Here is a 24874-nt window from a genome sequence, read left to right on the forward strand (position 1 = left end):
CTCTGATTCTACTCTGATAGAGGTTTGGGCTGTTTTGTTACAGCTTGGGAATAGTGGAAGTTTAGACCTCCCCCTCCCCCGACCTGCCATTCAGCCTTTAATGTTCTAAGTGAAGCCAGAGCCAGTGTTGTTTCTGTAGTGTTTGACTTGAATAGTATAATGTTTTGATTTTGTTTTTGTTTTTTTGGGTACTGGGGATTGAACTTAGGGGCACTTGACCACTGAGACAAATCTCCAGCCCTATTTTGTATTTTATTTAGAGACAGGGTCTCACTGAGATGCTTAGTGCCTCTTGAAGTTGCTGAGGCTGACTTTGAACTCTTGATCCTCCTGCCTCAGCCTCCTGAGCCGCTGAGATTATAGGTGTGCGCCATTGCGTCTGACCCTGGAATAGTATGTTTTTTGTTTAATGTAATGACTGTATGATTTTCCATCAAATGGATTTTAGTATCATAATTAACTCCTCATTGTCAGTTTCCTCATTTATAAAATGAGGATAATAAGGATTTCTACTTCAAAGGGATTTTAAATGTTAAATAAGTTAATACTTGTAAAGTACTTCAAACAGAACTTGTCATATGGTAAGCATTGTATAAGTGCTAGCTACTATATTTGTTGTTATTTTGGAATTTAAATCATTTCTAACTTTCCTCCATTATGAAAAATGTTATACATGAATAGCCACATTTATAAATATTATATTAATTTCTAGATATTTCTTTAGAATAGACTTTTAGAGAGGGCTTGTTATGTTAGTGGGTCTGAACTTTTGAAAACCTCCTGATATGTACTGCCAGAATCCACCTTTAAGTAGTTTTTAATTTTATTAACTATTTATATTTTATTATGAGTTATCTCTGTGTTTTATCTCCTTTTTCTTATAGTTTGTTTTTTCCCTTATGTCTCTGCATGAGTTCATTAAAGAGTGAGGATTGTGTTGTCTCTCATAGTTCATGCAGAAAATTCCCTCAGTTTTCATTTTCTCCTGCCTTTTAATTCCCTCTGTGATTTTCTTTTCTTTCTATCTTTTTTTTTTTTTTTTTCTTTTTTTGAGAAGGGGTCTCACTATGTTGCCCAGGTTGGTCTTGAACTCCTGGGCTCAAGTGTTTCTTTTGCCTCATACTCCAGAGTGCTGGGACTACAGGCTCATGCCATCATATCAAGGTTGTCTGTGATTTTTGACTTAGAGGAATACTTTTGTGGGGATGGGGGAACGACACGTGTGTGGTTTCTTTCCTTGATTTTATACTTCTCATCCTGAGAGCAGATTAGTAACCCCATTATTTTCTTTCTTTTTGATCATTTTAGTTTTGTTTTTTAAATTAAATGTTTTAATATATCTAGAATTATTTTGGTATATGGTTGGAGATGAAGATCTAACTTTTTTCACTTAATAAATTTTAATAATACCTTTTACTATATATTGAATTTGTATGAATCTGTTCTTTTCCTACAAATTAGAAGGTTATTAGTTTACTTCGACTAATTTTTTTTAAAAAATTTACATATTTATTTTGGTACTGGGGATTGAACCCAGGGTTGCTTAATTAACCACTGAGCCACATCCCCAGTCCTTTTTAATTTTTATTTTGAGACAGGGTCTCACTAAGTTGTATAGGGCCTTGCTTAATTGCTGAGGCTGGCCTTGAACTCGCAGTTCTCCTGCCTTAACCTTCCCAGTCACTGGGATCATACGCATATGCCACTGTGCCCGGTAATTTTATTTTTATTTTTATATCTTAAGGCACCTCTCTTTTAGATGTAGTTCTTGCTGTTTCCCAGACTGGTTTCAAACTCCTGAGGCTCTGGAGTAGCTGGGACTGCAGGTGCAAGTCACATGCCTAGCTCTCTATTACTGTTCCTGCTTCCCCCCCCCAGGGGGGGGTTGAATTTTTTTAAATTAACTAAAACATCCTCTGATGAAAACCATTATTATTATTATTATTATTATTATTTCGGTATGGAATTGAACTCAGGGGTACTCTACAGCTGAGCCACATCCCCAACCCTAGTTTGTATTTTATTTAGAGACAGGGTCTCACTGAATTGCTTAGTACCTCACTGTTGCTGGGGCTGACTTTGAACTTGAGATCCTCCTGCCTCAGCCTCCTGAGCCGCTGGGATTATGGGCATACACGCCACTCCATCTGGCAAAAATCATTATTTCCATGTTTTATTACACTCATGTCTGCTTTATCCTGACCCTTTCTGTTCTCAGTACCTTTTCCTTATTAAAACAAAACTTTTCTATTTCTCCTCTGAACTGGTCGGGGGCTTGAGAAGTCCAGGTGTTTTTATACTCTGGACTTTGAATGTCCTTTCTGGCTCTCTGCCTGGAGAACCCCATCACCTTTCTTTTCTTTTTTGGGGTGGGGGTGCTTGGGATTGAACCGAGGAGTGCTTAACCACTGAACCAATCTCCAGCCCGTTTTATATTTTATTTTGAGACAGGGTCTCACTAGGTTGCTTGGGCCTCACTAAGTTCCTGAGGCTGGCCTCAAACTTGGGATCTTCTTGATTCTCCTGCCTCAACCTCCCAAGTTGCTGGGATTACTGGTGTGCACCACCACACCTGGCTCCCCTCACCTGTCAAGACCCAGTTGAATATTGCCTTTCTGGGAAACTTTCAAGGCTAAATTAGCCACTCCCTTCTCTGTTTCCATTCTTGTGGACCACTTTTGTGGCATCTCACATACTGGCTTCTTCTTCACTAAGCTTGGTCTTCCTCTTCTGTGTCCTTCTGTGAACATTCCTGATTTTTCTTTGTATTCCCATAGCCCACATCAGCCCCTGCATATCTAGATGCTTCTTTAATGGACCTACGAGGTATGGTAGATTCACTGCTGCAAGGAGGGGTTTCCAGAGACCTCCTTCTGCCCTTACTCATAACCTCCCTGGGAATGAATACCAGCTTGTCTTCACTTTCAGAATGTCACCTCTGTCCCATGCTCAGCCAGTGCATGACACTGGCAGTTTTTTTTTTTTTGTTTGTTTGTTTGTTTTGTTTTGTTTTGTTTTGTTTTGTTTTTAGAGGAGCTTCAACACAGAATGTTCTTACATCTTTAAAAGGTAGTTTGGAGGTGGGTGCAGTGGTGCACGCCTGTTACAGAGTGGCCAGCACCCTGACAGAGCAGGTTCCTGCTCAGGAGGTGAGAGTCACTTGAGAAAATGAAAAGTCTGAAATAATCAGTAAAAGATTAAAGATAAAGCCAAAGGTTAAATTTAAAAAGTGGAGTGCCTCATGGGTTTTCCAGTCCTGATAGGAATTGGAACGGAACCACTGAAAAAGGCCCCAATTCTTTATTTAAGGGGGCATACATCAAAGGCAGGGATAAGGTTTCAGTGGGAGGAGTTTTGATTCAGTACTTGGTTCTCCGTGTGGCAGGGGTCTTGCAGTAAACGGGTTGATTGCTGTTTGGCATGCTACACCCATCTTGGGGAGGCTGTGCTTAAACTTGGGTGGTGAGCAGGTCAGGGAGCCAGCATGAAGTGGGCGGTCTCACACTAGGGGGTTTCCACCTGGGAGTTCCCAAGACAGAACTTCCCTGCCAATGGATAGAACGTTGGTCAATTAACACACATGGTTCATAGATGACTCCCAGCATGCCTGTAATCCCAGTGGCTCAGGAGGCTGAGGCAGGAGGATGGAGAGTTCAAAGCCAGCGTCAGCAATTTAGTGAAGCCCTAAGTAACTTAGTGAGACCCTGTCTCAAAATAAAAAATTAAAAAAGGGGCTGGGAATGTGGCTTAGTGACTAAGTGCCCCTGGGTTCAACCTCTGGCACCAGGAAAAAACAACAAAAAAAAGGTGGTTTGAAAATTGAGGCACAGGCCAGATCTTGAGGGAACGGGGGTCCAGGCAGTTGTATTTGGTTGCGTGGGAGGCTGGGGACAGGATAGGGTTCACCCACTTAGGGAGTGGGATAAGGTAGATAGGACTACTATTAACTCAAATAAAATTTCATGAGATGTTATAGACATTTGTCAAACACATTCTGAAAAGAAAATTGATAAGGAAGCGAATTAATATGTAGATTAGCCTTCCATTGTTACATAATTTTTTTTCAGTTTGAACAGTTTTGTTTCTCTATTTAAGTGAAAAGCCAATTATCTCATGGACATTCAGAATGAATTTTAAAATGCAGAACAGTATTTAATATTATTCTTTTAGAATAAAATTCATATAGCATGCTCTCAAAAACAATAGAAAAGAGAAATGAAGGAGGTATCTTTACCCAGCCCACCCTATGCCTTTTTTGTCTTGCTTTCTTTCTGGTACTTTTCATTCTTTTCTTTCCCTTCTTCTGCCCCTACCAGATTTACAAAAAAAGAACATATGAACTACTTTATAAAAACCCCATGATATAAAAGAAAAAGTCTTCCACAAAATTCTCTTATATCGTATGGATAGGGCACACCTATTAATCCTAGGACTAAGGACATTTATTCCCAGGGCAGCTTTGCAGGTTGAGGCCATAAGATGTGGGGGAGACTGCTCCCAAGACGCATGAACCCTTCTTCCTGTCTCTTCCCCTCACTCATCTTAAAGTGAAGGCAGAGGGAGTCAGAGAGAGATGGGAGTAGAGGGCCAAAAACCCCATCCCTCTCCTATAAGTGTGTATAGGTGCTCCCATGTGTTGGAGTGACCAAGAGGAAGGGTCAGAAGGACACCCACCATCTGGTTAACCTGGGAACCTCAAAAGAAAACAAAAACAAATGAACTATTTAATAAAGGTAACGAAGCTGAGGGAACCACAGAAGATGAATGAAAGGGAGAAGAGGCAAATGATATGAGACCTAGAGAGTAAAGATGACATTGCAAATGTAAGACTATCCAGAAAGCTATCCCCTCCCCTTCCTTTATCATTGTCATTTTTTAATAGTGAAAACAGAGCCAGTAGGTGGGCCAGATGTGCACAGGTGGGTGATTGGAAAGATAGAAGGCAGGGAGGGAGGCACATCTGCTTGCTTATGGCTCAAGGCCTGTCCTGAGAGTCATTCCTGTCTCTTTGAACTCAGTCAGGAGAGCCAAAAGAAAGGCTTGGGTTGCCCTGGCAAGTGAAGGTGTGGGGCTGGCCATGGCCCAGCAGGTGGCAGCAGACCCACAAAGGTCATGAACTTGACGGCTGGCTCTAGAAGTAGGAGTTGAGTCAGGAACCTGCCCAGCAGGCCTTCCCCTGGCAAATGCTAGCTGCCTGCTTCTGAAGGTTCTTATTTAGCACACTTGGGTGTAGAGTTATTTATTGCTTCCATCTGAGAAGCCTGGAAAGCCAGTCTGCTTAGCTGTTCCTCCTGGTGTTCGAGCAACAGGTAACCTGTGCAGAACCAAAGTGAAGGGTGGAGGCGTTAGGAAGCAGAGACAGATTCTGTGATTGTTTTTGTACTCTACTTTCACTTACAACGACTAGGTAGGTCAAATGTGAAACAGAATCTTGTGAGCTATGATTGCTTATTTTTGCTAATATGAGAAATAGTAGGATTTTTTCCTTTTTAATACAGAGAGAAACAAAGATGAAAACTAAAAGTGGGACCATAACTTCCACACTAAGGGCGATGAAAAATGATAGACCTGTTTAAGGTTAAAAGACCTGTTTAAGGTTTGACAGTTTGAACCATAGAACGTTATAAAATGATAAGTAAGTAAATATTTCCTTTCCCTCCACCTTCATCCTGTCCAAAGGAGATTACCATTAAGTTTTTTTGTTTTGTTTTGTTTTGTTTTTGCAGTGCTGGGGATTGAACCCAGGGCCTTGTGCTTACAAGGCAAGCACTCTGAGCTATATCCCCAGCCTGCCATTAAGTTTCTTATGATTGCCTTGAGAAAAAAATAAAACAGTACACATGCCCAGGTATCTATAACTTTGTGTGCCATTTTTTTTTTTTTTTAAACCCCAAAGTAATTACACTGTTCTGAACCTTGCTTGTTTCACTCACGTGACTCTAAAGATCTTAGTCAGCACCCAGAGACCTCTGGCTATTGTAATATTTGTGTGTGTGTACTGGGAACACACACGTAGCCTTGTGCATGCTACGTGAGCATTCAACCACTGAGCTACATACCCCTAGCCTTTTTTTCTAAAAATTTTTTAAGGGACTTGCTAAGTTGCCAGATTGTTCTCAAATGTGTGCTCCTCTTGACTCAGCCTCCCCAGTAGCTGGGATTGCAGGCGTGCCCCACCACATCCAGCTTATTGGAATGTTTTTAATGGGTCTCCTTATTGATGAAAATTTGGCTGGTTCCAGTGGGTGCCTCGTATAAACAGTGTTGCAGTGAATATCTTGTGTATTTGTTTTGGCGTAACTCTATGAATCCAAATTCCTAGGACTGAGTCAAATGGAAAGTACATCTTAAAATTTGATGACACAGTTTTCCTCCAGAAAGGTTGCCCTAGCTTCCATGCCCACCAAAACTGTGAAGAGAATAGCTGTTTGCAGGTGGTTATATAGAGACAGAGTACAGTGCTCCTGTCCCTTTCAGGAGCCCCTTTGACACACAGCAGTGGTGAAATTCAGCACTGAGCAGAAAGTAGGCCTGGCTCCTCTGCTGGGCAGCAGGGGTTGGCTCCTTCCATCACTCTTGCCTCCTCTGTTGCAAATCTCTATGATGACTATGAAAGAGGGAGCCAGAAGCATTTCTTTTAGATGGGCATGGGGTTTCCCTTATTGTTTTATCAAGATTTCTCTGTTTGTGACTGTGATAGGAATGGATAATCACATCTTCTGACTTTTCTAGGTGAAGAAGGCATACAGGCAGAAGGCCCTATCCTGCCACCCAGACAAAAATCCTGATAATCCCAGAGCAGGTGAGACTCCAAGCCATGGGAAGAAGAAGACCCAGTTAGTCTCCTGGGTGTTGTGCTAAGCTCTGCATGTGAGTGCTCTGGAGTGTAGATGCTCATGGCCTGGTCTGGGCTTCACATGTTGGGGCATGCAGTCAGTTGCTGAGGTATTCACTCACTCTTCCTTGCAGGTTTGTCATCTGCTGATGTCAGTTTTTCTGCCCTCCTGTGGCTTGGAAGTGCCTTTTTGAGGGAGCATACCATTGCCAAGTCTAACTGTCTTTCTTCTCTGTTTTTTGGGTCTTTATTTAAATAGCCGAACTCTTCCACCAGCTCTCTCAGGCCTTGGAAGTACTGACAGATGCTGCAGCCCGGGTAAGTGCCTCCTTCTGTAACTGAATAGTTCCCAGTGGTTAGAGACCACTGCTGCTTTCAGCCTTGATCCTCTGCCCTCTGCCATGGGGCACAGTCACTGTCTAAGCCCCAGAGACCTAATCACCCACCTGTTGCCCTGATGACTATGGGCTAGGAGGCAATGGCTAGGGAGATTGCTGGGGCTCTGTCCTTTTTCTCTGGCTGACTCACAGCTCTATGTTCCTTTCTCCTTCCAGGCTGCGTATGACAAGGTCAGAAAAGCCAAGAAGCAGGCAGCAGAGAGGACCCAAAAACTTGATGAAAAAAGGAAGAAAGTGAAGCTTGGTAAGTGACTTCGCAGTGCTGGGTGGACCTGGAATTTCCTTGACAATTTTCATTCACCTTCCTCACTTTTCTTCCTGGAGCTTCACTTCCAGCAATACGAAGTCTCTTGGCCCAGATTCTGGGCAAAATTGTTCCGAGAGTTTAGGTCCTAAAGACCCCCTTAGAAATAATGGCAATTATTAAATTTATTTTTAAGTTTAGAAACTTGCTGGAACTGGAATTTAAACCCATACAGTATGAGTAAAATCAGTATTCTTATTTCTCATGGTAGGCTGGGTCTTTTTTTATTTCTTCCAGTCTCATCCCTGCCCAGAACTTTCACTCCTGAAATGCTCCCTCAGAAAAATTCTAAGAGGTCCAGGCTGGTTGCTTTTTTTTTTCCCCCCTTCTTCCCGAGGTGTTGATCAAATCCAGGACTTCATGCATACTAGGCAAGTACTCTACCACTGAGCTACATCTCTAGCCATAAGCTTTGCTTTTTGAACAACTTTATTTTAAAAATTTTATTAGTTGTAGATGAACATAATGCTTTATTGATTGATTGATTGATTGATTGATTTACTGATTTATTTTTATGTTGTGTTGAGGATTGAATCCAGTACCTCACGTGTGCTAGGTGAGTGTTCTACCATTGAGCCACAACTTCAGCCCCTGAACAGCTTTATTTTGAGGTACTCTTTACATATTGTAACATTGATTCAGTCCAACTGTATGATTCAATGATTTTTATTAAATTAACCAGATGTTGCTACTATGACTATAAATCAATTTAGAACATTTTCATCAACCCAAGAAGATTGGTCCAGGCATTCTGTACTCAATCTTATCACCTTCTTAGATTTTGCATATTCAGTGTTTGTTTTTTTTTCCCTCCAATATCGGGATTGAATTTGGGGGCACTCTACCACTGAACTACCTCCCACACCTTTTTATTTTATGTTTTGAGACAAGGTCTTGCTAAATTGCCCAGGCTGACCTCTAACTTGTGATCCCCCTGCCTCAAGCATATGCCACTATGTCCAGCCCAATTGCATCCATTTCTCTATCAAAAAAAAAAAAGGTGGAACCACACAGGGTGGCACATGCCTATAACTCCAGCAACTTGAGAGGCTAAAGCAAGAGATTCACAAATTCAAGGCCAGTCTTAGCAACTTATTTAGGCCCTAAGCAACTTAAAAAACATCTCAAAAAATGAAAAGGACAGGGGATGTAGTTCAGTGGCAAATTGCCCCTGGGTTCAATTCCCAGTAGAAAAAATTTATAAAAAGGTAAGGGGTGCCTGAGGGTATAAGTCAGTGGTAAAGCACTTGCCTAGTATGTGACTTTGATTTCTAAGCACTGCAAAAATAAAATAAAAAGAGGTCCAAGGTAGGTAAGTATGCAGAAAGGAAAGCAGTGAATCCTAGACCTGAAAGAAGGCTTTGTCGTGGCATCTGGCTAGACACAGGACCACAAGCAAATTTCCCTTGAGAGGCAGGAGGGCTCTAGGACCTGGGGTACCCTGCCACAATCTGCCCATCCCTGCAGGAGCCACTGTAGCTAGGATCACAAGTAAGGCTTGGTAAAGGTGAGTCAAGTGGGAGATAAGGGAGACCATGGGAACTTGAGCTCAGTGGTGGGAAACAAATCAAAGCCAAGGCAAGCTTGGTTAGGCAGTGGTGCCAAACCACAAAAATAGAAGCCAGCAGCTCTATCCGTGGGCATCCCTGACTTCAAGGCCCTGAGCTGCTGACATAAGTGCCCACCTGCACCCTTTTCACTGCATGGAGAGGACCAGCTCAGTCAGTGTGAACTGTTTTAACTCTTCTAGCCCCTGGTCACTTGACTGGAACCCATTCCTCTTCTGTGCTATGACCTTTCTTAGTGGAAAGTAACTTAGGGGCAAATGGGCATGGTAGGAGCGGGCAGGAATTACTGTGTGGTCTCATCAGCCAGAGCTACAGTGATCTGAGTCAGTGCAGAAACTGTGCAGACCAGCAATTGGGTCATTCAACCTTGTACCTAGACCTGGAAGCTCGGGAGCGTCAGGCCCAGGCCCGGGGGAGTGAGGAGGAGGAGGAGAGCCAGAACACCAGGACGCTAGAACAAGAGGTAAGCCCGAGGGCCATCTGCAGCAGGAGGAGTGGGTGGAGGAGGGACTTGGGTGATTATTGTAATGGGGAGGACTTGTTCTTCCCACCTTCTTCTGTGGGAGATGGGTGATTTGTTCCACCCACAGGTTGCTGAGCCCTAGCGTGCAGGTGGGACCTTTACAAGGTGAATCAACCTGAAATTGGATCTGCACAGAATTGTCCTCCCTCCGCTCCCTGCTCTATAGATTGCACGCCTACGAGAAGAGGGTTCCCGACAGCTGGAGGAGCAACAAAGACTGATCCAGGAGCAGATACGTCAGGGTCATGAGCAGAGGCTAAGAGGTGAGAACACCATTCTCTCCTATCTCTCCTTAAGGGCAGCTCCCCCTTGCCCAGAGCTAGTGGCTGTGGAGGCTTCCACCTCCTGGAACCCTGTGAGCACCCCATGGCACCCTATTCCAACATTCCAGTCATTGGGGAACTTTTTTTACTCCCCTTGGAATCTCCTGCCATATTGGTTTTAGTCCCAAGCAGAAGTAGCTCTCATTTGGAGGAGTCTACTGGAATAAAGGCCCTGGGGTACTTTGCTTCAGTGGGGCCTCCTGCCCCCAGGAAGTGCTCCCAGCTCTTTGGAGATAGCTAACAAGTGACCTTCAGGAGGTGGCCAGGTAAGCCACTTTGGGGATGGGGTGGGATGACATGCACTGTCCCCACCAGGCACCTCATTAGGGTAGGGCAGATATTGCCCTTGGTCTGGAGTGACCTTTTCTAGATCCTCTAGCTTTTGGCTGCCTCCCCTATGGGAGAAAATCAGACTCCCTCATATTCTATCTTTCTTCTTTTCTCAATATTTCTAGGAAAGGTAGAAAATACTGAATGCAGAGGAACTCCCAAACTAAAGGTGAGCCTGGGTGGGATCTGTGGGCTACCTCATAGCACCTCCTCTTTACAAGAACACATGGATCATGTGGTTTTAGGGGTCCTGTTCAGGGATACTTGGTCTCTAAGGTAGCCACATCCTTTCCATCCTCCAGCCTCCTAGAGAACAGGACTGCCCTCAGAATTTGCCATGGAAGCAGCTCTCAGGTTTGGTGATTGCAGGGCAGAGCATCCCAGAAGCCCTCTAAGGAGAGTGACTTACAGGGTGGAAGGCATTGCTGAGGGTGAGCAGGCTACCCTGCCTCTGTTTTCACCAGGAAAACATGTTTTTGGTGGTGCTTGGAAACAAGCAAGGCATCTGCTCAGTTGTGGGTCTGGTCTTGTTCAGCCAAAGGTCAGATTTTTTTTTTTTTTTTTTTTTTTTTTTTTTGCCGTGCTGGGGATCGAACCCAGGGCTTTGTGCTTACAAGGCAAGCACTCTACCGACTGAGCTATTTCCCCAGCCCCAAAGGTCAGATTTTTTAAAAAATTTGTTTTAATTAGTTATACATGACAGCAGAATGCACTTTGATACATCATACATAATGGAGTATAATTTCTCATTTTTCTGGTTATACATGATGTAGAATCTCATTGGTCGTGTAGTTATATATGTACGTAGGGTAATAATGTCTGATTCATTCTACTATCTTTCCTATCCCCATACCCACTCCCCTCCTTTCACTCCCTTCTGTCTAGTCCAAAATACCTCTATTCTACCCTACCCCGCCCCATTGTGAATTAGTATCTGCATATTGGAGAAAACATTCTGCTTTTGGTTTTTTGGGATTGGCTTATTTCACTTAGCATGATATTCTCCAGCTTCATCCATTTACCAGCAAATGCCATAATTTCATTCTTCTTTAAGGCTGGGCAATATATCTCACTTTTTTTAATCCATTCATCTGTTGAAGGGCACTTAGTTTGGTTCCATAGTGATTGATTGGTTCTCTTGCAAATTGAGCTGCTATAAACATTGATGTGGATGCATCACTGTAATATGCTGAGTTTTAAGTCCTTTGGGTATAAACTGAGAAATGAGATAGCTCTGTTAAATGGTGGTTCTATTCCAAGTTTTCTGAGAAATCTTCATACCGCATTCCATAACAGTTGACATTCCATTACAGTTGCACCCATTTGCATTCCAACCAGCAATGTGTGACTGTGCCTTTTTCCCAAAGGTCAGTCTTTAATGATACTGTCTTTTCAGTTAAAATGGAAGTGTAAGAAGGAGGATGAGTCCCAGGGTGGCTACTCCAAAGATGTCCTCCTGCGCCTCTTACAAAAGGTATGCCCTTCTGACTCTCTCCCTTTCTTGTCATTCGTCCCACAGCTTATCCCAGACCCCAGGATTCTTTATGCCCCTAAACTTCCCTTAACATCTCTATCCACTTTTTCTTGTTCTTATTTCTTCTTTAGGCTGACCATGCGACAGCCTGAAGACTTTTCCCCCAAGATATGGTCCTCTTGTCCCTTAGGTTGCTATGTGCTCCCCCCAGCCAGGTCTCTCCTCCATTGCCCGTCTAGCCTTTACCTTGGAAACATGGGCTTGGCTGAGTGTGCTGGGAGAGAGGGGTACATTTCTGGCATGAAAGCCCTATCTTCATGACTACCTTCAACTAGCTGAGGCAGCTGTTCCATTGCTGTCTCCTTTGCTATCCTGCATTTCTGGAAAACACTTTTTTTCTTCCTCATCTCTGACCTCATTTCTCTGGACCTCTAGCAATAAAAAATTATCCTCAGGCTGAAAATGTCCTAGTGGGCTTCAGGGCAGCCCAGGCTGGTCTCTGGCATGTGCTAGACATGGCCAACAGCCTAGTCATGCTTACTGGGACATCCTTGTCTCCACAGTATGGTGAGGTTCTCAACCTGGTGCTTTCAAGTAAGAAGGCAGGCACTGCTGTGGTGGAGTTTGCAACTGTCAAGGCTGCGGTGAGTCCTGCCTGGGACTTGGAGGTCACTGGTGTCCCTATCATTCTAGGACAGGGGACCACTTTTGTGGACCCTCTAAGTTGGTGATCCATACTCCCAAGCAATCTCTGGACCATTCCAGAGCCAAGAATCTCTCAAAGACCCCCTGAGTCCTAGGGTGAATGCTCTGACTTTTAATTTGATGTTGGTTGGCTATATACCCTCCTTCACTCCTCCAGGATGTGAGTCCCACCTTCCCACCCTTCATGCTCCTCCTTGCTCCCTCAAAGCAGAAAATTGATCCCCACCACTCTCCCATGAGAAGCATCAGAGTTTTAGCACACCATCATTTGTGGTAGTTGAGGTTGCCATCTCTGTCTGAGGGACTAGAATGCTGGTTCTGGTCTTTCTGTTGGGTAGAGTACCATTTTAATAGTTGATTTGATGGATGAGATGAGGACTGGGTCTCTGTTTGGCAGGAGCTGGCTGTCCAGAATGAAGTGGGCCTGGTGGATAACCCTCTGAAGATTTCCTGGTTGGAGGGACAACCCCAGGGCATGGTGGGTTGCAGTCATCCAGGACTGTCAAAGGTAAAGAGCCAGGCCTTACCCAGCTGGGCCTGATCAAGGTTCAGGGATCTTCTTGTTTGTGCTCTTCTCAGGACCTTTCTTTCCACGTTCAGATTGGCAAAAGTAAAATGAGACTAGCAGGTTCAATCTCATTGGAGGGCTGTGACTCCCTGTTGACCCCTTTTCCTTTCTTTTTTTGGCCTGGTGCTGAGGATCAAATCCAGGCCCTTCATGTATGTACACCACACTCTACCACTGAGCTATACCCCAGCCCAACGCAGTATCTTTGGACCTTGCTCTCCTTCCACCTCTGTCTCCTACTGGGGCTGTAATTCTCATCCAGAGGGCACACAGGTTGCTTGATTGTAGTTTGAAGTATTTGGAGCTCAGATGACCCAGTGCTGCAAAGAAGGGGCTAGTGACTAGGGCAGCTGTGTCCTTGCCTAGCTCCTCAGTTTTCCAAGTGTCTCCGATTCCCCAGTCAGGGGCCAACTGTGAAGGGGCAGCATCTCCTCTAAAATAACACTGGCCCTTTGCTGACCCTGGGGTGCCCCTAACTGGTGGTGAAATGTGCATCTTCCACCAGATGCTAGCCCAGTGCTGGCTCCTAGACCTCACAGCTCCATGGAGCCTTGTGTTTACCTGCTTCTGTGACCCTGGTATTTTCTAATCTAGTTTCAGTGGCTGGGGTTGCATAGCTTCTAGACACAACTGCTCCTACATGGTGGGACAGATTGCTTTGAGGGCAAGATCCAGCAGCTTGGCTTTTTCCTTTTCTGAACTGATCTTGGTGCTTTTTTGGTATGTCCATGGCTCCTCAATAGGTTAGCAGGAGCTCTGCTCACCTGTTTTTCTCTTTTCCTATCTGAGGGACTAGAAATTTTATGGGTATATGTTCCAGACACCGGACAGAGGAAGAACATGAAGTAGTCTGAGCCCAACTCAAGACCCTGATTGAAAAGACCTCATTGCCAGGCATAGTGGTACAGTCCTGCAATCCCAGAGACTTGGGAGGCTGAGGTAGGAGGATCTCAAGTTTGAGCCCAGTTTCAGCAACACAGTGAGGCCCTAAGCAACTTAGCAAGATCCGGTCTCAAAAAATAAAAAGAGCTGGGGATGTGACTCAGTGGTATAGCACCTCTGGGTTCAATCTCTATAGGAGAGATAGAAATAGAGAGAGAGGGAGAAAGAAGACAGACACAAACCTTATTTCATGCATTTAAGAGAGAGAGAGAGAGAGGGAACTGGGTGTGGTGGCACATGCCTGTAATCCAGCCACTGGGAAGACTTAGGCAGGAGGATTGGGAGTTCAAAGCCAAAAGCAAGGCACTAAGCAACTCAGTGAGACCTTGTCTCTAAATTAAAAAAAAAAAAAAAAAAAAAAAAAAAATAGGGCTGGGGAAGTGGCTTAGAAGTTGAGTTAGAAGTTGAGTGCCCTGAGTCCAATCCCTAGTAGAAAAAAAAAAAAAGAGAGAGAGAGAGAGAGAGAGAGAGAGACCTCATCCCTGCTTTTAAGTCTCAGCATTTCATAGTCCCAGGTAACACTTCATAGATTGGATTAGAAAGAACTTTATTCTTATCTCTACCACAGAAGTGCTTTTCAGCTTGGCATTTCTGCACAAGAGGAGGTAAAAAGGAGACCACAGATTTGGGCTGTAGAAGCAGTATATGTCCAAGTTTCTCTCTCCCCCTTTGCCACATTTGGAAAAGCCAACAGATCAGAACTACATGGTCCAGATGAGTGCTGCTGGACTTGGGTTTCAGAAATTCAGGCCAGGCCACAGGGCAGGACAGTAGCACAGCTGGTGGCCTTGGCCTGATAGGTAGCCCCATTGTCAGGTTTGGGCCCCCAGAGCTCCCAGTCCTGGTGAAGGATCCTGAAGTCCAGTTATGCCTCTCCTTGGTTTAGTATCCATCTCCTGATCCAGTTTTCCTTTTCTAGGAAGGATATCCGCCATTGTTTTTGCAGCATTTCCCAAAAGCTCCCATCACTAATAGTCCTAAGAGTTCCCCACAGCACCTTTTTGCAAGCTGCACCTGTGTCTTTGGCAGGCATCTCTTAGAGCTACTTCTTCAGGCATCAGGGATTGCTCTGGGCAGCTGTTTTGGCAGGCTGAATCTCTCACGTTCTTTTATCTGCTAATGATTTGTTTGGCCTTTTTCTTGTGTTTTGCTCAGTATCTCTACCTACCTTTCCTCCTCTGCAGCCCATTCTTGCCATCACAGCCCCTGGATGCCTCTTCCTTCCCCTACTCATGCCACTGAGGGCTCCAGGCCTGCATTAGCAAGCACTGTCCAGTGAACCTTGATCCAGTGATATCAGCGTTCATGTTGTGCTATCCACTATGGTAGCCACTAATCAGGGTGGTTGTTGAACATTTGAAATGTGGCTAATGCAAACTGAATTTGCAATTTTATTTTATTTCAATTGATTTAAATTTAAACAGGTACATGTAGTGAGACCACCAGATTGGACAAAGGCAAGCCTGTCTCCCTTTTCCTCTCAGGCTTCCCCAATTTCCTCTTTAGCCTGGATTGGACCATTTTTCCCTAAACATGTCCTGTGACCTCTCTGTTGACAGTGGCTTCAGAGGAGGCTGGTTCAGGACACTGTCTGTTCTGCCCAGTCTGTGTCCTTCCACGCCCCAACTCACTTCTGTGCCACCCTGTCACTTGTCTGGCCTCTACCTGGTTCCTGTGGTTGCAGGGTGTGGCTTCCCTTTCTTAGCCTCACCAGCTTCCTTTAGGGCTCCGGCCAGAAAGTGACCCTCCAACAATCCCAGCTGGTCTTTGTTCCTCCATTCTTAGGGACTTGAAGGACTGTTTAGGACCCAGAGGGCAGGCAGAGACCCAGATTCCTATTCCTTCCTTTTCTTTAATTTACAACTGTACTGTGCTTCCTCCAGTCATCCCAGCTGTGCCCACCCTCACCCCATTCAAAAGCTAGGCTCACTAGGAAACTGCTCCCTCAGCATCTGTAGAACTTCTTCAAGAAGTGAAATCCCCAAGTCCACTTTGAAGGAGAAGAAGGGATCACTGAGGTCTGGAGCAGGTGTCTTCTGGAAGGTGGCGGTGTCTGAAAGGTCCTCCTCTGAGGATTGGTGGAAGGTGCCAGCCAGGGAGAGTGCTGAGGGCAGGGTGGCTGAGTAGGCAGCAGTGTAGGTGTCTGGGGGCTCCAGGATGTTGGGACAGCTGGAGCTCTCTCTGTAGAGACGTGGGGGCTTGGGTGGTGCCAGCAGAGTGGCCCGGGGCTGCTCATCCCCCCACAGGGGAAGACGCCGTCCGTCTGGCCTCCCTCGCAGTTCCCGGATGACCTCTCTGTTGCTGTACTCCTCGTGGTCACCACCAGCAGTGCTGGCCTGGCTAAGCACACTGCCCTGTCGCCAGAGTCGCCGTGGCCGTCCCAGAGTCAGCCGCTTGAAGAAGGAGGCATTACGGAAAGAGCCTTTTCGCCAGGTCTCCATGGGCCCTGGGGGACCAGCAGACAGGCTGACACTTCAGAAGCCCGGCAAACAGGTGTTTAAGAGCAGCTAGTGACCATTTAGTCCCTGCTGGAGCTCACTAGGAAACAGTGAATTCCGAGAATCAGGGAGTCAGCCCTAATGGGCTGGAAATAGGCCCCAGCTTTCTGCTCAGCAGAGTCTTTTGGTCAGCATTTTGGATGATGAGATAAGACCAGGAAGAGGGCACTTTTTGTCCAGGAAAGCAGAGAGCTGAGAGTTTCTGGTAGCAAGAATTCCCACAGGGACAGGAGTGGCCTGGTTACTTGATAGGACAATGGAAGAAAACCCAGAGGAAGAAACAGCACTTACGGAACCAGAGTGAGGATAGCCCCGGTGGTGGCAGAGATGAATCTTCTCAGCTGGGCAAAGGCAGCCGTGTGCTTCTTCCACAGGAGGCAGATGGGCCCCAACTCATCCTTTCATCCACTCCTCAGGGCTCCTGCGCCCTTCTTTAGGCCAGTGTAGGGTTTGCCCTCTCGCCAGTGGCTGTGGGACTCTGATTAGTGGCTTGGCTATTTGTGCCAGTGTGTGGCAGTGCAGATGTGTTTTGTTTTCAGCTGACTCAGTCAGGTGGGAAGCCGGGTTTCATGCTCTTAGGTAATTACAGCATCCGCAGGCAGGGATTGGGGCAGCTGTGACCAACACCCCAGGGCAATGGGAAGCTTAAGATTCTTCTGGGGACAGGTCTGGGGGCAGCCCTGCTTTATGTGTCACCACACTGCTTCCTTTTCTCATCACAGCCCTGCCACCCTGGCCCCTGCACCTGCACCTGGCTCCTCAACCCCCAGCGTGTCTGGGAGGAGCCTAGGGAGGTGGGCGTTAATTGAAAGGCAGGCCTGTGGTACAATTGCTGGGGAAGGAAGAGAGACCTGTCCTTGGTGTGGGTGACTCAGCCCTAGGGCCTGATGACAGGCCCTCATTAGCAGAACCTGCAGGAATGAGAGGAAGGAAGCAGAGGGTGTGTTAATGTGGAGCAGCCCCATGCCTATAAAGGGCTCTGCTCCTCCCAGGGCTGGGCCCAGGGCATGCCAAGGGTGACTCTAGGTTTTCTTGGCAGAGCAACATTAACTTGGGGAGGGGAGTGTTGCCCTTCCCATGGCCTGACATCCAGTCTGGCTGCTTAGTTTCCTACTCCTCCCTCCTGGCAGGAGGAGAGCAGTTGAGGGTCAGGGTGTGCTGCTCCCTCATTCCCCTTCTGTCCTTCCCCTCTAGCTACTGTACCTTATTTGTGACCCTTCTTCTATGGAGGGGGGTGGGTCATGTGGGACTGCTGAGAATTGTCAGCAGTGTCCCAGGGATTTGGCTGGGAGGGTCACTCGCCTAGGGCAGTGGGAGGGAGGGGGGTGCTAGGGCTGAGTAGCCTCCCTGTTTCCTGACCCCACCTTACTCCACACCAGCTGACCAGGGCTTGGCAGCTTAACTCCAGCCACTCCCTCCTTATCCTCAGGTCACTAACTACCATACTTTCCTCCTGGCCTGTTCCATGTGAGAACCCCAGAACAGGGCTCTACAGCTTCCTGGCATGGACAGGCCAACTCATTTGCAACACCTGGCCTGGCTTGTTTAGGTGGGCTTCACACTTCTCTAATCAGCCAGTGGAGCACTGGATGTGGGGAGGAAACGATCTAATTCTAATTCATACTGCAGACCTTATCAGGACCTGGGGCTGATAGCTCAGGGCTCTGCTATAGCACTGCTTCTCCACTCAGCCTCAACCAATTGAGGTAGTTGTTTATTATTCTTTTGATTATTAAAATATAGCCCTTCTTAATCCCCTGAACAGCGCTGTAAAAATCATAAAAGCAGGCCACAGGCCCTGCCCTTCAGGCCTGCTGTGTATTTTTAGGAGGCAAATGGTCTCAATCTTACTTCTATAGTGGGGATGTTTGAGGCTGTGTGGAGGGCAGGGCTCACTTCTGTGTCCTTAGCAGGAGCCTACCTCAGGGAAGCCTGGCAGCTGGTCTGTTGCCAGATGAGCCAGGTGGATCCCTGTACTTGAGGCAGCTTCCTTCACTGGAAACTATGTGAGGCAGAAGCCATGGGACAGAGGGAAGGAGAGGCAGATAAAGGTTAAAAGGAAATGGAGATAGGGCCTGGTAAGAGAATGGGGAAGTGATTCACTCGAAAGAGTGCACAGAGCTGACTACAGATGTGATGGACCTAGTTAAAAAGAGGCTGGCCGGAGATAACTGGTCAAGATGGGCCAAAGGGGAGCCGGCTGAGAGGCTAGTGACTGAGCACAAAGCCAAAGTGGGGCTCTGAAGGAACATGGATGAGTAGAGATTCCAAAAGGATGTTCCCAGGTCCTTCCCTTCTTGACCCTTAAGAGTACAGCTCTGTCTAGGCCTCCTGAGTCTGCAGTCTGTGGAGCAGTGCCCTGCTGGCCCTGACCCTTTCTTTCCTTTCTGTTCCCCAGGGTTCAGTACTGTCAGAGAGGGACTATGAGAGCCTCGTCATGATGCGCCTGCGCCAGGCAGCTGAGCGCCAACAGCTGATCGCCCAGATGCAGCAGGAAGAGGAGGGGCAGCCCACATAGCCCCCAGCCCTATCCTTCCCACCCCACAGCTCTTTCCTACACAGCACCAATAAACTTGTTTTTCTTTTTCTTTTTTTTCTTTTTTTTTTTTTTTAAGTTTACCTCTCTCCATGCCTAGGTATAGGGTACTGGGCTCTACCTCAGATGGCTGCACCCAGGCTCAGCTTCCCTTTCTGGGCAGGGATAGATCTGTAGTGACAGTAACTGCATAAATAAAGTACAGTAGCTTCCACTCATCAGAGCCATTTATTGGCTTGAACTAGCTGCACAGGACTGCCTGTCAGGTCCCAAGGCGTCCTCTACTGGGCTGACCAGCTGCACTGGGCACCTTCCCCCAGAACCCAGCCTACTGCAAGGGTCAGGGTTAGGCCTGCAACCAAAGGACAACTGGGAGCACCAGGGCAAGGGGCTTGTCCCCCACTGACTAGAGCAGAATTTCAGAGACTGTTCAGTGCCCATTGGTGCTGGGCTGAAGAAGGTAACAATTTGGGAAGAGAGGCAGGGCCCACAGCAGATCCTCCAAAGGAGGAGTGCCCCTTCTGCAAATCAAGAGAAGGTCACTCCTTGTGCAGGCACCACACTAGTGTCTGTCCCACCCCCGTCATGCTCAACACACGGAAGCCCCTGCGTTCCAGCTTGTCCAGGACTATGCGAGGAGGGTCATTGACGTAGTACTCGTAACTGCAAAGAGACCAGAGTGGCAGTATGAGGGAACGCAGACAAAGCTCCTATACAAAGCTAGTATCTACTGAGGTCCAAGCCTGGCCAGGAGCTTCCTTCAAAGTGGCATTTACTGGGCACTTTCTGAATACCAGGCTAAGTGCACTTTCCCATCCCCTCCTATGCGAAGCACTTTACATGTAAAATTTACTCCTCCCAACAACATAATGAAGGTACTATTATTGTTCTCGTTACACATGAGAAAACTGAGAGGGGCTGACTAGTTTTCCCATTGTCACAGACAGGAGACCCAGTTAGTCTGGCACCAGCCACACATACCCTGAGCACCCCTCTTTTAGGCCTTACTCCTTGCCCAGCCTCTGGGTCATTCTGGTGGTCCTGCAGTCCTGGCTCTGCATGCCACTATCTTGCATGGAGAATGCTTGGTTTCCCTTCTTTTAGGTTTAATTGGTGCTGAAAGGCCATGAAGCAGATAAGAGGCTGAAGCCCCAAGCTGGGCATCTTGAGCCAAATGCCTCATGGCGAAGGGATGGGGATGGTTTTCGCACTCCAACCCTGACTGAAGGGGCTAGGATCAGTTCTCTTTCCTTCTTTGAACTGGGGCTCACTCTGGCAACTTTAGGATTCCTCAATCTGTGTGGCCAGGGTCCTTCCCTACTCCTTTTGTAGGAAGGGTAAGGAGCAGAAAAGGAAACAGTGGTCCCAGTGTAGACATGGAGATGGTGTGAAGGATGCTGAGGGAAGTGCCCCGGCAGCAACTGAGTTGGAAAGAGGACCCAGACATTTCTAGGGCTGACCTTTGTTACTCACCAGGTCTTCAAGACAGAAACCCTTCTCTCCTGTCTTTGCTTGGTGGGGTCCAGCTTAGAGCTGAGAGGTCAGGGCAAGGAACAGTCCACTCATGGAGTCCTAGACCCACAGAACAGACTGCCTTGGGCTTCCACTCAGGATGAACTGCCTTATGAAGAAAAGCTGGGGAGAAGGCTTTCTGAGTGAGCCTCATGGGTGCTGTAAAGGGGCTGGGGGAGAGCTGTGGGCAGGACCAGCCCTGCAGAGGACAAATCCCTGGATATAGGTAAGAGGGCCCAAGCTGGGCATTGCCTTTGGGCTTGGTGGCTATGCAAAGGGAACAGTGGCAGAACTAGTGGGTTCCAGGAAGAAGATGCTAAGGGATGTCACTACTTACAAGTTGTTTCCCAGGACACTTCTCTTTGAGGCCCCCAGATGCTGCATCAGCTCTGGATCCGAGTGTTCATCACCCACCATGGTGGGGCCCACCTCCTGCAAAGTAAGCCACAGTGGCTGTTCGGCTGGCTGCTTTGGCTGCTAGTAGAGGTGGAAGGTATAGCTCTCCTTCCTCCCCTGCCTGCTGCCCCTGAGCAAGCTTCAGATAAAGGTGAGGTGGTAGTGAGGATCCCTAGAGGGTGAGTACAAGCTGGGAAGGGTGGAGCCCTTCAACATTCAGGCCAACAATGTGAAGTCTCCCTGGCCCTTCTAAGTGGACCTGGGCATAGTGTGACTATTAGCACCCTCATGCCAAGTACCATCTCCCACATTTGTGTGTATTAGAGTCACCTGGAGAATGAGAGAAATGAAAACATGTCCACACAAAAATTTGTACACAGGTAGGTAAACTTCCTGAGTTAAAATAAACAACAATGGGTTGGGATTGTGGCTCAGTGGTAGAGCGCTTACCTAGCATGTGTAAGGCACTGGGTTTGGTTCTTATCACCGCATACAAATAAATAAATAAAGGTTCATCAACAACTAAATAGAAAATTTTTTTAAAGTTTAAAAAAAACAAAAACAAATGTTTTTGAACAATTGTGAACAAATATTCATAGTGTTAATATCCAAAAGGTGGAAACAACCTAAATGTCAGTTGACCTTTATGTAAACAACATGTAGTACAGCCTAACAGTGGAATCTTTTTTGCAATAAAAAGTAAGAACACTGATGCATGCTACAATATTGCTAAAACTTGAAAACATGTAAGTGAAAGAAGCCAGACCCAGGAGACCACATGGAGTGACAGAAACGAGGTTAGGGAGTTGGGGGAAAGGAGGAGTGACTGCTAGTGGACACAGGGTTTCTTTGTGGAGGGGGGTGTTAGAAATGTTCCAAAATTGATCATAGTGATGTTTGTGAAACTCTGAATATGCTAAAAGAGGCACTGAATTGTACACTTCAAGCCAGTTGATTCTTTGGTATGTGTATTAAGTATCAAAGATACATGTGTGTCTATATCTTTTTTTGGCAGTATTGGGGATTGAGCCCAGGGCCTTGCCTGTTAGGCAAGAACTCTACCATTGAGTTATGACTCCATTCCTCCTCCCCAACCCCCGCCATTTTTTTTTTTTTTTTTTTTTTTGTACTGGGGATTGATCCCAGGGGTCCCCTATACTGGGTCACATTTCCCATACATTAAAAAAAATCTTTTTTTAGTTGTCAATGGACCTTTATTTTTATTTATTTATATGCAGTGCCTCACACATACTAGGCAAGTGCTCTACCACTGAGCTACAACCTCAGCCCTCTGATACATTAAAAAAATTTTTTTTGTTTAGTTGTATATGGACAGAATGCCTTTATTTTACGTTTATTTTTATGTGGTGCTAAGGATTGAACCCAGTGCCTCATGTGTACTAGGCAAGCATTCTGCCATTGAGCTACAGCCCCAGCCCATATTTCTGATACATTTTATTTTTTGAGACAGGGTCTTGCTATAAGTTGCTGAGGCTGGTCTTGAATTTGTGATCCTCTGTCTCAGTCTCCTGAGTCACTGGAATTACACTGTGGGCCACCATGCCTGGTTAAAAAAGACTATCTGTATCTATATCTATTTATGTGTGTGTTTATTTATTTTAAAAGAAGAATCAGGACTGGGGATATGACTCAGTTGGTAGAGCGCTTGCCTACTATGCACAAGGCCCTGGGTTCAATCCTCAGTACAGAGAAAAAAAAAAAAAAAATCATCATCTGGAGAGAACATTTCCCCAAACGCACAAAGAAAAAGAGTTTCAGGAGATCTGGGAATGGGACCCAGGGACCCACATCTGAACAAATGCATAAGTGACCCGTGAACTGTTGCTGCCCTGGTGTACTGCCAAGACTTCTGTCACCCTGTGAACCCACCCGCTCTTTCCTTTCCTTCATCTCAAAGGAGCTGGAAACCCTCTGCTTGATCACCCGAGCATTGGGGAGAGGAAAAGGGGAAAGGGGCACCCTGTCGCCCACCTGCGGGCCCAGTCGTACTATTCCGAAGTTAAAAGGGGACTGGGGCTTCCAGGACAACCAGCACCTTCTTTTCCAAGATTAGCAAACTGCACCAAGAGAAAGGGTCATACGATAGGGTTCCTGGACGGCTCTCTCCCCAGCGCTATCCTAAGCGCACCTCTCCTTCCTTCTTCACCTCTTCCTTCCTTCAGGGCTATCCCTTCCTAAAAGGGCGTAAGGGTGTTATGGGCCCAAGGCTTAGTATATGGCTTTTAGCGCCTTAGCACGTCCTTTTCTTACCCAAACCTCCTTCCCCAGCTTATTCCACTTCCTTTCTGCAAAGTGTCCCAGTGTGGGGTGCTGGATGCAGCACGTGTGAGGCCAGGGCTCTCTGGGCACCTCCGCAGACAGGGAGGACAGGTCCGCCCTGTCGCGACCCAGGCACCCGGCCCCTTCGCCGCCGTGGCACTCCGAGCTGACAGAGCTTCGTGTGTCCGGGGTACCGGCATATCCCGTTTCCCCAGTTCCCTCTCCCTGCTGTCGCGGGGGCGTGTCGGGCGGGTTTCCCAAGTTCAGCCCCCCGCCGGTCTACTCCGAGGAAGGCGCCAAGGGGCAGCCGCCGTCTCTTTAGTCAGTGCCTGGCCGAGAGCCGCCGGGCGGCAGGTACTCACCATGCGGATCTGGGTGCTGATGAGCACGTAAGGCATGGTGCACGCCTCACGACCAGATCCCACCAGCGGATCTGGACTCCGCGCCGACGCCAGCCCCTCTTGCGTCGGGACTGCGACCAGCTGCCCCGAATCCCGTTACTCGGGCTCTGGTCACTGGCGGCGCCAATCCGCCAGTGCCCGGCCACAGCTGCAGACCAATCAGGGACGGGCAGCAGTGACGCGCCCGGCGCTCCTACCCGCCCCTGCAATCGGGGACTTGGACCCTGGATCCTACCAGCTTCCTCCGCTGAGCAGTCCGCCCGCGAGGAACCGAGAGCGAGGTGTGGGGCGCTCCCGCGGCTGGGAGGCGGTGGTGTCTTGGCGGACTCGAACTGGCTACGGCGGCCGTGGCGTCGAGAGCGCGCGTTGACCATGCGCCCTCTTCCTACGGCACCTCCAGGTACAGGTTCCAAAGTCCTGCAGGTCCCTGCCTGTCCCTGCGAAGCAGAGAGAGCAAATGGCGCTTCAGATCAGGCTCGAGCCCTCGCGGTCACGGACTCCTCGACTGCTTTAGTGGACCCCCTAACCCTCGCCAAGACACTTCTTCAGAGATTCCGTAGAGGGCGCGGGATGCAGGGGCAGAAGGCTTGTGACCAGCCCTTAAAGTTAAAGCTGAACTACCACTCGGGACACACTGCGCAGTTCTGCCTCCCGGACTATAATTCCTAGTACAGAGGCGGATGCACGCATTTCTGTAGCCCTACAAATAATTCTGTACAGGAACTGTGCGCTTGGCTTGGTGCCAGTCTGGAGTGACCAAATGGATGGAATCTGGCTGTCTTTGGGGGAGCTTCACGCACTCCCGCAGAGACGAGGCGCGTGCGCAGATACAAGGCAACACCTGGGGCAAATGAAACATCATCCCGCAACAGCTAATGGAGGACAGCGACTTCATAGCTAGGCGTCCAAGCCTTCTTCTGGATGTATCAAAATCTGACAGCTCGACACTCTATCTGCCTTGTCGTGACTGCTTCTCTAAAAAGTAAAGTAAAAAACAAAACAAAACAAACAAACAAACAACAACAACAACAAAAAAACAACACCCTGTAACTTTCCCTCCTGGGCCTTGGAAACATCTGCACTTCCTTCAGGGGACATTTATAGGACACGCTCTCTGTCTCCAGCATTTTGATAGAAGTGAACAGAGCTGTAAGGCAAGTAGGAAGTTTTAATTCTAAAGGATCTTTGCTTAAACTAATTTATTATTCTGCTAGCAAGTGTTACTTAATTCCCAGTAAGGCAAAAAAGGAAAAACAAAACAAAACAAAACACGTGTAATGA

General features: G+C 47.1%; 2 protein-coding genes across 3 annotated transcripts in view; one reads left to right on the top strand and one right to left on the bottom strand.

Annotated features, from left to right (window-relative positions):
- Dnajc17 (DnaJ heat shock protein family (Hsp40) member C17) overlaps positions 1-19054 on the top strand; it is a 32245-nt gene extending 13191 nt beyond the window's left edge. The window contains exons 2-11 of one of the 2 annotated variants that reach the window (XM_047540910.1): positions 6733-6802; positions 7095-7153; positions 7390-7477; positions 9483-9568; positions 9795-9891; positions 10407-10450; positions 11678-11755; positions 12319-12399; positions 12858-12968; positions 16250-18054. In XM_047540910.1, coding sequence (XP_047396866.1) covers positions 6733-6802; positions 7095-7153; positions 7390-7477; positions 9483-9568; positions 9795-9891; positions 10407-10450; positions 11678-11755; positions 12319-12399; positions 12858-12968; positions 16250-16471 — 936 coding nt within the window. In that variant the 3' untranslated portion in view covers positions 16472-18054. Of the gene's footprint in view, positions 1-6732; positions 6803-7094; positions 7154-7389; positions 7478-9482; positions 9569-9794; positions 9892-10406; positions 10451-11677; positions 11756-12318; positions 12400-12857; positions 12969-16249; positions 18055-18866 lie in introns of those variants that run through there. The other variant, XM_047540911.1, reaches the window with a different exon arrangement.
- On the bottom strand, positions 18058-23728 carry Gchfr (GTP cyclohydrolase I feedback regulator). Its single transcript, XM_047540912.1, has 3 exons — positions 23555-23728; positions 20854-20948; positions 18058-19667 (listed from the first exon to the last, which is right to left on the bottom strand). Exons 1-3 carry the CDS (start codon positions 23588-23590, stop codon positions 19544-19546), a joined length of 255 nt encoding a protein of 84 aa, XP_047396868.1. The 5' UTR covers positions 23591-23728; the 3' UTR covers positions 18058-19543.
- Between the last annotated feature and the right edge of the window lie 1146 nt (positions 23729-24874).

This window comes from Sciurus carolinensis, chromosome 2, assembly GCF_902686445.1.
Source record: "Sciurus carolinensis chromosome 2, mSciCar1.2, whole genome shotgun sequence".
Lineage (NCBI taxonomy): Eukaryota > Metazoa > Chordata > Mammalia > Rodentia > Sciuridae > Sciurus > Sciurus carolinensis.

Excerpts from the sequence above, each read along its gene's own strand:
- Gchfr (XM_047540912.1), bottom strand. The coding sequence starts at position 23,590 with ATGCCTTACGTGCTCATCAGCACCCAGATCCGCATG. Across the intron at positions 20,949-23,554 it reads TCAGCACCCAGATCCGCATG|GAGGTGGGCCCCACCATGGT; the intron begins GTGAGTACCTGC and ends CTTACTTTGCAG. Across the intron at positions 19,668-20,853 it reads AGTGTCCTGGGAAACAACTT|TTACGAGTACTACGTCAATG; the intron begins GTAAGTAGTGAC and ends GTCTCTTTGCAG.